General features: G+C 39.8%; 1 protein-coding gene across 1 annotated transcript; it reads left to right on the top strand.

The window, feature by feature from the left end:
• The first annotated feature begins 87 nt into the window (after window positions 1–87).
• On the top strand, window positions 88–7,646 carry LOC103059914 (cytochrome P450 2K4-like). Its single transcript, XM_007430751.4, has 9 exons — window positions 88–381; window positions 2,484–2,646; window positions 3,076–3,225; window positions 3,538–3,698; window positions 3,965–4,138; window positions 5,514–5,658; window positions 6,184–6,368; window positions 6,657–6,798; window positions 7,166–7,646. The coding sequence occupies exons 1-9, from the start codon at window positions 199–201 to the stop codon at window positions 7,351–7,353; spliced, it is 1,491 nt and encodes a 496-aa protein (XP_007430813.1). The 5' UTR covers window positions 88–198; the 3' UTR covers window positions 7,354–7,646.
• Window positions 7,647–11,703: the final 4,057 nt, after the last annotated feature.

Here is an 11,703-nt window from a genome sequence, read left to right as displayed (position 1 = left end):
AAACAAATCAAAACAAACCAGGAAGATAGCTCATTATGTTAGGCAAGATAATGATTCACTGGAAACATATTTAAGCTGTGTCTAGGGTAATGCAACACTTTTAGATTTCTATGCAGGTCATTGTACAAGAACTTTCCTTGATCAAATTATATTGCATTTTTCATTTTAAGTACTACAGAAACGATTTTCTGAAAGGAAATGGATTGGACTGGACTTGTTTCCATATCACTCCTCTTTATTCTTCTGACTGTGTTCATTTTGAAAATGAGCAGTTCCTGGAATAACAACTCCCCAAATCTTCCACCAGGACCAAGAATTTTACCCCTCCTTGGAAATCTCCACATTATGGATCTGAAAAGGCCCCACAGAACAATGTTAAAGGTAACACACTGAAATGGTGACTGAAAGCAATTAAAACAACTAGACATTTCTTGAATACTACCAAATGTCAACAAAATGGGTCAAGAGAGTTTGGAGCTGTTCTGATTTTATTTTGTTGTTTAACAGTCATTGTAACCGTGCTATGTTATGTGCAGAACTGCAAGATCTTGGCAGGATTAGTTAGGCCTTTTGTGGACATAATCCTTCAAGGGGCAGATAAATTGAGAGGTTTTTAGTTGTTTTCAGAGTGGGGGGGGGGGCAGGATTAATGTATATTTCCCTCAGGTCAATATTGGTGGATTGCAAGAGGTGGTAGAATAGGGCTCTCACTCCACTGCCTTATATTGTGTCAACATCTACTTGGTGCCCTACCTTAGGAATACCATGATGTCGAAGCAGAGATCTCTGGGAGGGAATGGATAGGAAGCATTTTATCCCAACAATTTTTATGGCCATTAGAAATGAACAAATGCACTGCAACAAATATCCAGCTGCCTTCTTTTTAGTGTATCTGTGTTGGTTCTTGGCAAAGGACTTTTCCACAGCAATTCGGCTGGAAGGTCTCATCATGTCCATTAAGAATGCCACAAGCTCAGGAGAGTGCAAGGAATTGAGGTGTTATGGAGCTGATGGAGCACAGCATAGCACTCCTGCTGATCGATCCATTCGAGGGATAAAAATTTTATATAAAAATTCTTTATTTCATCCCTGAATTGCTGAGTAAGTGAAGGGAAACGTATATCTGAATCTGGAACATGAGAAGAAGCGGGTTCTCTCATTAGAGTCCACCCTTGCATTGAGGTCACCAGTTACAATTACATCAGTAAACCTTACTTTGTAGGAAGCAAGTGGCTTTTGCTCTTCCCATTATGGGCCATATGGAAAATTTCCTTTCAGACTGAAAGGTGGAATGCTAACCGTGATGGCTGCTGATGCATTTGGGCTTGTGCTAACATTGCAGTTTTTGGGAGAGCACCAAGAACAATGGTTCTCCAGGGATTAGAAGATCATTTGATTCCAATCCTACTCTCCGTTTAGATAAGTTATTCTCTTACCTACATAAAAGGAAGTTCACTTCCAAAACTAGAGATGCTTGATGTGTTGATAATAGAAATCACGAGAATTCAAACAGGAATTGATATAGTGTTTTGTTTTCCCTCTTCTTATGATCTGGGGTACCAGAAGACCATTAGATGGAAGCAAAGAGATACAGAAAATGAACTCATCTGGATTTTTATTGCCCCAGTAGCTCTATTTATAATTCCACAACTGAGCTATGGTAGTTGAAGAGAACCACAAAGGCATAAATTGAATCCACATCACTCTCAAATATACATACCTCTTTCACCTTACAATAAAAAATCTCTGAATGGGGAGGTTTATGAACAAAACAAAGCTTTTAACATTGAACATGCATTTTCAGTACATGCAATTACTTGTCCTAGTTTCAGTTTGCAAACTTATACACACTTAGGAATACAGAATATGTTTTGTTCTGGAAAAATATGCAAACTGTTGATTACAGATGAATTGCTATTTCAAAATATCAATTAACTGCATTTTCTCGGAAAGACATGAGTTGAGAATTGAATGAAATAGTTCCTGCTATTAAATACGTTTTATATAAAGCTCTCAAGTTCTGTCATCTGGCAATTAAGAATATCTGGAAGATTACATAATCTCAGAAAGATTACCTCTCCCTATACCTCCATTGTGCTCATGTTCTCCACCATTCTCCCCAGCTTCCCTCTTCAACTCCTGCTGGGCTCCTTGCCCCAACTTTGTGTAGGGTAGGGTTAGGGTGTGAGTTCCTTTGGGATCAATGCATTTTTGCCACTTCCCGCTCTGCTTTCAACAAAGATGCCTCCCTCAGGCAATTCTGCCATCTTTACCAGGTTCCAGCAGGTCTTTAGTTTCTGGTCCCTGAACAGCAAGTGCAGCATCACAATGTGCTTTCAGACAATAAGAGAAAGAGCATGATTTTACTCTTAGGTCTATGAAACATGATTGGCATCTAGGTTTGTTATTGTGCATAAAGGGGTTTACATGGTGATCAGAACGACTTCTTTCTTTTCTTTTTTTTCCCTTGTGTTCAATTCTAGTTGTCAAAAGTATATGGCCCAATCTTCAGGATTCAAATGGGATTCCAGAAAATGGTGGTACTGACTGGGTACAACACAGTAAAGGAAGCTCTGGTGAATCAAGCTGATGCATTTGCAGAGAGGCCACATATCCAGCTTTCTGACGAAATTGCAGAGGGCTTCGGTACGTTTCTTTCGCTCTAAATATTGGGAGATGACATAGAAGAATGGGGCTGGAGAACATAGGAGACGAGATAGAAACTAAGATCCTGCCTGCCATATGATAGGATTGAAGAGGAGAGAAAGATAATTGAAGTCAATTCTGTAATGTTTCAAGCTATATTTCTCCTGATTTCCCATAAGGTAATCAACCACCCCTGGACAATTTGGTCTCCAAGCTGGATAGATGGAGAGGCAGAGTTTGTAAATGATGGAATGTTTGCAATTTTCTGAGTTACAGAAAAGATTCCCACGAAATTTCACGTGCATTTCCCACACTGGCTTCCTGATTCTGTATAGTGCTAAAACAACTTCCACATACATTCTCTTCATTATAATGGTAGACATTTTCAGTAGTGCAAATATGCCTTTCGGTTCTGCACCTTCTCTTTAGGTATCCTTTTTTCTCATGGGGAGAACTGGAAAGTGATGCGGCGGTTTACATTATCTGCATTACGGGACTATGGAATGGGCAAGAGAACTATAGAGGATAAAATAATTGAAGAGTGCAGCTTCCTGATAAAGACATTTCAATCTCATGAAGGTGGGTTAATGTTTCCATCTGATGGAAATCAGAACCTCGAGCTGGATCTCCAGGGACTTGCTGTGGAAAAGTCAATAGTCTCTAGAGCTACCCATGAAGTTCCTCACACACTCAACTCCCATTTAAGATTTCCTTGCCCAATATCTCCATGGTCTCCGGCACTGGCTATCGGTTTCCTAGAGAAATGTGCTGTGGGTGTAGGTGGAAAGGATTTGGAGTCTTAGGGCAGTAAAGAGCCCTTAAAAACTGGTGTTCTTTCACAGTTGCAATTCATTTTAATGGCTTTGTTTAATTTTAATATTTGCTATATAGGACAACCATTTGAGAATACAGCCATTATGAATTCCGCTGTTGGCAATATCATAGTGTCCATTCTACTTGGCAAGCGATATGAGTATGAAGACCCCACATTTCAAAGACTATTAAAGTTAGTCAATGAAAACGTTCAGCTTGCAGGAAGCCCTTCTGTCTTGGTAATTATTTTTCCATTTTGAAAAGAGTTCACTATGTGTTCACTGTGTAACCTTCAATGTAGTGTAAGATTTGCGATAAGTATTCCATGTGTTTCAAGATTCACTATGACAGATAAAAACTGATGGCTTATGCATGCAAAACAACCTTTTCCCACTGTGGAATATGAACAGTTTTAATAAAAATGCTTTGCATGATCCACATGAAAAGGTCTTGAAAGGTATTGGGGGTTTCTTCATAACTCTTTTTATCCTTCTGTATTTTTCAGCTCTATAATATGTTCCCCATGTTCGGCTTCCTTTTTGGTGCTCGGAACAGAGTCCTGAATAACAGAAAGGAGCTGCATGCTTTCATACAGGCCACTTTCATAGAACACCTCAAAGCTCTGGATAAAAATGACCAGAGGAGTTTTATCGACTCGTTTCTTGTCCGACAGCAAGAGGTAAGGAAATGTTTTAAGTATGCCAGCAATTCCTAGTGAGCTTTTTATGTCACATTGATACTTTTAAACTAGTAGCTTTACTGGTACAAACTTAAATATGGGAAATAAAACCTCATTCTTTCACAAACAATTGAAGCTTCTAAAGTGAAAACCAAGGGAGTTTCCTGAAAATAACATCCAAAAAGTACACTTTGAAGATTATATTAAAATGCTACATGCAGTATAAATTACCTGTATCAAAGCATCTGTCTAAAGCAGTGTTTCTCAACCTTGGCAACTTTAAGATATGTGGGCTTCAACTATGGTTCGCTGGGGAATTCTGGGAGTTGAAATCCACATATCTTAAAATCGCTAAGGTTGAGAAAAACGTGATTTAAAGTATTGATTTGTTCAGTTTAAATAAGGCCCATCTAAACAACATCTGTTGCTATTTATAATAATAATAATAATAATAATAATAATAATAATAATAATAAAAATGTAACTGGCGAAATCATCTGAGTTGTTAAGCTTGCTATTATACCTTGATTGAGATACAATGGAAATTTTGAAAATTTCATCCCAAGTCATGTCTCTTTTTCAAGATATCTTTTAAAAAGTAGCAAGTAGTAGTAAAAGTCTTATCTAATGAAAGCCTTGTTTACACGCTAATAGAATATCAGGCAATTGTGAAATAATGATTTTTAGTTGTGTAGGAACTCAGTGTAGGATCCTTTTGAAAATATTGCTGAATAATTCATTTGGCTTGGTTTTTCATGTCTGAAGAAGCTTCAATATAATGGAGATATTTTTTTTTTTAATGCTCACCTCAGATATTTTTCTCCCTCTGAGAGTATTTCATTTATCTACTTACTACACTTTTGAGGCTTCATAGCAGAGAGAGAAGAAGGAAGGAGATATCTTCCATCAGGCGACTGGAAGAATTTCTATCCCAGAAGCTTGTCATTCTAGGATCTCCAACTCTTAGAAACTGGGGGGAGGGTGGGGGGTTGGTTGTTGCCCCCTTTGCCTTTAATTTATTTTTAGATAATTAGGCTGAAAGCAAAGAGTCACTGACCCACCTCTGTGAGCTAGTCTTGGGACTTTCAGGCAAAGGAAGGAAGAAAATAAGAATTTCCAGATGACTTTCTCTAGGACTTCATGCTCATTATTTCCATTCCTATGAATGTCTGAATCACAAATCACAGGGAACTCAGTGGTCTATGGCTGTTTTGGACTGCAATTCCCACAATCCTTTGCCATTGATTCAGAAGGCTGGGGACTGAAATCCAATACTCTGGGAGACTCTCCTGCTGTGAAGTGTCCTCCAGCCCTCTGCTATTTAGTTGATATGAGCACCCTGAATGTGCTTAGGTAGACTGTTTATATATTGCAGGAGAAGAAAAATGAGACGAAAAGGTATTTTCATAATGAAAACCTAACTGTTGTTGTGAGTAACTTATTTGCTGCTGGCACAGAGACAACTTCAACCACTTTGCGCTGGGCCATGCTACTAATGATGAAGTATCCTGACGTTCAGAGTAAGCACTTTTCATCTGGTTGGATTTCAGTATTCGAATATTTAGTTAAATGAAAGTATAACTCAATGAAATAAGCGAACCACAAAAGTGAACTTTTCATGGCTGACTCTTGTTGTCAAACAGGGGGTAATGTGCTGAATGGTGTGGAATCTCTTTGCACAGTCCCTGTGGGTGCTTGTATCATTCATTTAGCTAAGTCTTTTCCTCAAGGATGGTGGTACAAGCTCAATTAAGGTTTTTGTCCACCAATTCAACTAAAATAAATGCAATTGGAGTTGCATTGATTGAATCTAGAGTCCACATCAGTGCTCAGCTAGATCTCTGATTCCCTTCACATACAAGTCTGTGCTGCGAAAAGTGTTCCCTGGATTGATAAATGTATGCATATGGAAGTCCCATGTACGTTTGGGCCTCTGTTCTCCAATTTGAATGGATATCTGAATTCATGATACTCTATCCTTCACAGTTAATGTTTCCAGCATTTAATGCAAAATTAAAACAATAACATACATCTTATTTTCCTAGATAAAGTCCATGAAGAAATTTCAAGGGTCATTGGGTCTGCTCAGCCAAGAATAGAACATCGAACAAAAATGCCCTATACCGATGCAGTAATCCATGAAGTTCAAAGATTTGCTGACATTGTTCCAGCAAATGTAGCACATGCAACTACAGTGGATATAACTTTCAAAGGCTTTTTCATTCCCAAGGTGATTAGTCTGAAATAAATGCTTTGTTCTGTCAGCGTAGCTTAGTATACACCCTTCTAATTATCATGTCCAACCAGATAATCATATCATCTGGTCCTCTTGACACTTTTGATCTCTTTGCCATAAAAGCTATCAGCGTTCAACATTTCTATATGCCTGAAATTGAAATCACATTTCCATCACTCTGGAAAATTCATGTATTTGGGATGGCTTTTTGAAATTTCGTATTAATGAATGTACCAAAGAGGGCTGTTAATTGTTTAATAACATGTTAATTTGGATTTCCAGGGTATGCACATTGTTCCGTTGCTGTCATCGGTGCTCCATGATGAATCTCAGTGGGAGAAACCTTATGAATTCTATCCTGAGCATTTTCTTGACTCTGAAGAAAGATTTGTGAAAAAAGATGCGTTCCTGCCTTTCTCTGCAGGTAACATCTTCTATCATACTTGCATATAGTGAAAGGAAGTTTCAGTAACAGACTCTTCCTTAGAACATTAGTTGTAAGGAAATCATCAAAATAATCCATTCACCACCCTAAAAACTGGCAAAACCTGTAACTATAGTGGGATGCTCAAACTATTTTCAGGGATTCAGTGTAGAAGGTAACTACTGGAGCTTCCTCTTTTAAAACTGCTATGATTCCTATACAATTAATCCCCATTTTATGCTTTCATTTTAGTTTGCTTTCATGCATGTGATTTGTCATCTCTGAGCCACCATTTCATGGCAGGAAGTGCAGAAGGTTATTGAAGAACCACTGAACCCAGTTTCCCTCTCTCTGTGCACTGTTGCAGGTCGGAGAGTATGTTTGGGTGAGACGCTTGCCAAAATGGAGCTCTTCCTGTTCTTTACCAGCCTCCTGCAGAGGTTCACTTTCCAACCACCTCCTGGAATGTCAAAAGAAGATCTGGACTTGACCCCTGCAATTGGGTTTACAGCTCCTCCCCTGCCTTATATGTTGTGTGCTCTGCCTCGTTCATAAGATGAATCATAACCCAGTTTCTAGATTCCTTCACTTCCATATCTATATTTGTAAGGCTTTCCAGTCTTCTCTACCAAGCATATTTTGGTGTAGTCTCTTGGTGGAAAAGCGCTACGATTATTCATACATTTTAAAGCTTACATGCTGCTTTGCAAAGCACAACAAAAGTGGAATTGAGATAAAAGCTAGCTTAAAAATGGACTGTCCATAAGGACTGCTTATGATGTTCTCTGTATAATAAGTAATAAAACTAATCATCATCATCATCATCATCATCATCATCATCATCATCATCAACCAAACTGTGTCTTTGAGTCAATAAAAACACCAGGTTAGGTGACAAACTGCTCATTATGTAAAAAAATGTAAGTAGTGAAAAAGAGACAGACAAAATGTGTCAGTTCAATATATAACACTTCTCTATACTTCCAAGCCATTAATGTTGTGATTTTCATGGAAAAGGTTATTTAAAAAACAGTAAGGAAATCCATTCATCTTTGATTAGCTGACTGATCTAGCTTACAAATCCAAATAACAATATCACCTGAATGGAATATTATTTGGAAAAAAAATATGAAAGAGAGAGGAGTATGTACTGTGAAATAGTTTACATTAATGTGTAGTTGTAAGTCCAAGAGGACCTCAAGTTGCCCCATGCTCTCTCAGAGGTGGACCCACCCCATCAGAGACATCCCTGGATGTGTTGGATGACCTGATTCTGCAAACAGGCAGCTATGCCTTGCTGGGATTTAACTTCATGCCCTCTGGTTCCTGACAGCCTCCAGATACTGGGTCAAGACATCAAGGAGATCTCCTGTATATCCTGGGATGGCAATGTCTAACTGGGCATCATCAACACACTGATAATCCTGTACACTAAGCAAATGGAAGGCCTCTTCCAATAGCTTCATCTAAGTGTTAAGCCATAGGGGAGAGAGAACCATACTGTCTGCACCTTCACAACCGCCAGCTGGAACTACGCACTAAGGTAAGGGTGGAATCACTGTAAAGCTGTACCTTCAGTTCCCAGGCCTCATAGGCAGTAAGGAAAGGACCATGGCCAATGTATCAAAGGCTGCTGAGAGGTCTAACAGGACCAGGAGGGGAGGAGTACTTCTCTCCTGATCACAAGAAAGGTCAAATGCAAAAGCAACCAGAGCCGTCCGAGTCCAGGTTAAAAGGGTCAAGATAATCAGCTTACTAGGAGTGCTTTGTAGTTGCCGACAGATCACGATGTCAACAGACAAAAAGAGGAGATTAGGGAATGGGTGATAGTGGTCCAAACTGAGTTTTAAAGAGGGATGCATGACAGCATTTTTCAGGGCCCCCTGCCCTGGAGCGACATTGATATACTTCCAGATCTAGCTTCTCATAGCCCTTCGTATCACACATCAGAGCCAAGAGGGGTATGGATCTAGTCCACAAGTGGCCAAGCAAACCCCAGAAGGCACCCTATGAACTTGCTTGGATTCCACAGACCAACAGAAATCTGAGATCACTTGGCAAGATTCAGCTCCGCTCACCATATTGGATTCTGCCTACCAAGAGTCAACAGATGGTTGAAGCTATTTCAAAGCACTGAGCAAACTGGTTACAAAAGCCAGGTGGAAGATCTACCTATTGCCATCTTTGTAGCATGCAATAGTCCATTCTAAACAACAGCCAACAGCCTGCTCGTGCTGTTAAAAGGAGAAACAATGCTTCTCTCCCCAGGTGTTTAGTAAAGTTTGTTTCAGGGGTTCTCCAGATGTTGCTTTTGCTGCTTCATTTCCTGAGGCTTCTTGGCAAACCAGAGCCACTGAGGATTGGCCAGCTGAGATAGACTACTCAGGAGTAATCATGTGAAGCTCCCACGTTATCTCTTGATGGCAACAGGTGGCCAAGCACTCTTGGGAGGGGGGAAACATAGAGGACTTTTCCCTCCTTCTCACAATCCTTGTCTCCAGTGGGCACCATCACCACAAGAAACAAGAGTATACAGTAAAACAGTTACATGGGTTTATTGAATCACAGCTGATCCTAAGTATGCACACGTGCAATTATTGTTCAGGTTTAATGCCAGGGAAAAGGGATTAGGCTAGAGAATTTGGAAAACTAGATGAGTATACTCTAGTCCTTATTGATTAGAACATGCAAGACGGTGGGATCTCTATGAGTTATTTGATCGTGTTTCTACCAGATTCCTTAATGGAGACACTGGTGCCTCACTTAAGAGATAAGACTGAAATGTCTCCTCTATCATGCTTTGGAAACCTCCCCTTTATCACTTGACTCCAAGAACCCCTTACAGTAATGTATAGATGTGCACATCACAGGCAAGGTGTCTCTAAAGAACAACACTAATAGTCTCTCCCCAATCTTATGATCTAGGCCTCTGAAGGGCTTCAAACCTCAGATGATAGATCTTTGAGATGGCAACATTACTGCCCTCATCCAGCCATCTCAGAAGTACATCCCATGTCCCATGTTTAGCCACTACCATTTCACAGATAAATGGTGTCTTATTGCATACAGAGCAAGAATTTACCATCAGCAGCTTGAGGCCTGGATCGCCAATCATCTGACCACAAGGATCTAGATGTAAGGCAACTGAGTCAGAAGCAGATTGTTCCTCTTCCTTTCCCTGTAATGGCCACCCCAGTGTCTTATACCCTTGTCACAATCAGTCTATACCTGCCAGTCCCCCAACAATGTAATCTAAATGTTCCAATATGTTAATAATTTATAAGTTGTTTCATAACTAATAATCCCTGGATATCAGCGATTTGCCCAGCCACTCATACTGCCAACCCCCAACCAGTCAACCCTCCTTCCATCTTTTACATCCAAACAACCTCAAAAACCAATACCATAGGGAAATCATAGTCTAGGGTATTATCCCACCAGCACACCCATCTCAGAATTCTCCATAACTTTCATGTGGGATCCATCAGGGGCCACCTGATCTCACCATCGTTAGCTGCACCCATCTAGTAATACAACTTACTCCCCAAACCATAACCATCCTGGAGCACCTTAAAGATGAATTTCTCACAAGGGGGCCTGGCTTACTTGGCTCCCCTTGTATGGTCCATCATGATACCCATGATGGTGTCGTTAACAGAGTTGGAACAAGCCCATTCTAGTCTAAATGATGATCACATCCAGCTGTACTTTCCAGGTCATCGAATAGTTCGAACAAATGTATTAGGGTCCCAACAAAGATCCTCACCTAAGGCTGAATGTCTTCAGAAGCCTTCCGTTCTTACTGTTTCATCTTCCTCTCAGCAGGCTGCTCTGATGGCAATGGTGGCTGTCACATGGTTCTGGTACATCTCAATCATCATGACTCAGGTAATCTGCCAGCAACTGTATTTGCTACCACCACATTACAAAGGGGGCACCCAACCATTGAGAAAGAGAGTCTGTAGAGCTCAGATGATCCTCTGTTGTGGTAAACTAGATCACCAAACAGGCCATCTTCTTCCTCCTCTACTTGCTGACTTTCCATTTTCCACTCGGTTCCACAACCTACACTCCACACTACCAATCTGATCTGATCTTCAGTTGGCTCCATGCAACAGGGTATCAGTCTGCCACAATCAACAGAAACAGCATATCTAGCACTCCTGTTTTCATTGTTAAAAAAAAAAAAAAAGTTCCCCAAAACAAAGATTGAAAGAATCTCTCAGGGAAAGTTGCCACAAGCTAACATGCTTTGAAGGGAAAAACATGTTTAAGATCATGTGTGAGAGTACAAGGCTATGATCAGAAGTCCACTAGCATGGGTATTTAAGAGCAACGTTGCCAGAAGGAGCAGCTCCACCATAATCCAATGCTTCCAAGACCTTTTCTGGCCAATTATATTAATTGATGTCAAGCAACTCAACAGAATGAACAAGGAATAACTCTTTACTCAAGTTCCAAATATGGATAATTTCTTATGGATATTTAAAAGTGAGTTGAAACTGGTATAGAGGTAAACTGTTTCAAACAAAAGCCCTTGAATTACAGCAGCAGTTGCAAAGTATTCTTTTTATTCTTAGGGGGAAAGTCAAGAGAATCAAATGCTCTGCTTTTTATTTTGGTTTTATCTGTAAGGTGCCCAGAGTATGCTTCTTGAAAGGCAGACCAATAACTTTTAATCAACAATCAATCAGATCAATTTCAAAATACAAAATAATACTTAACCCTAACTAGGTTACTGTACTTGGCAAAAGTAGGATATAAAAAGGGTTGAAGGGTTGAAGTGCTGAAGAAGATTGCTGAGAATGCCATGGATAATTAAGACAAAAAACAAACAACTAGATCATAGAACAAATCAATTCAGAATCCTCTTTATTAAAAAAAAAAATCCCCTCTCACCCTTAT

The sequence above is a fragment of the Python bivittatus genome, unplaced genomic scaffold (genome assembly GCF_059951505.1).
Source record: "Python bivittatus isolate LINGU-HERP-01145 unplaced genomic scaffold, Pbiv_v1 ctg000020_np1212, whole genome shotgun sequence".
Classification (NCBI taxonomy): domain Eukaryota; kingdom Metazoa; phylum Chordata; class Lepidosauria; order Squamata; family Pythonidae; genus Python; species Python bivittatus.
The sequence above is the reverse complement of the archived record's forward strand: the minus strand, read 5'-3'. Positions and strand labels throughout refer to the sequence as shown.

Bases quoted from the DNA above. Each gene is read 5' to 3' on its own strand.
- LOC103059914 (XM_007430751.4), top strand. From the start codon at position 199: ATGGATTGGACTGGACTTGTTTCCATATCACTCCTCTTTATTCTTCTG. The intron at 3,226-3,537 runs GTGGGTTAATGT...TTTGCTATATAG, and splicing joins GACATTTCAATCTCATGAAG to GACAACCATTTGAGAATACA. The intron at 4,139-5,513 runs GTAAGGAAATGT...TATATATTGCAG, and splicing joins TTCTTGTCCGACAGCAAGAG to GAGAAGAAAAATGAGACGAA.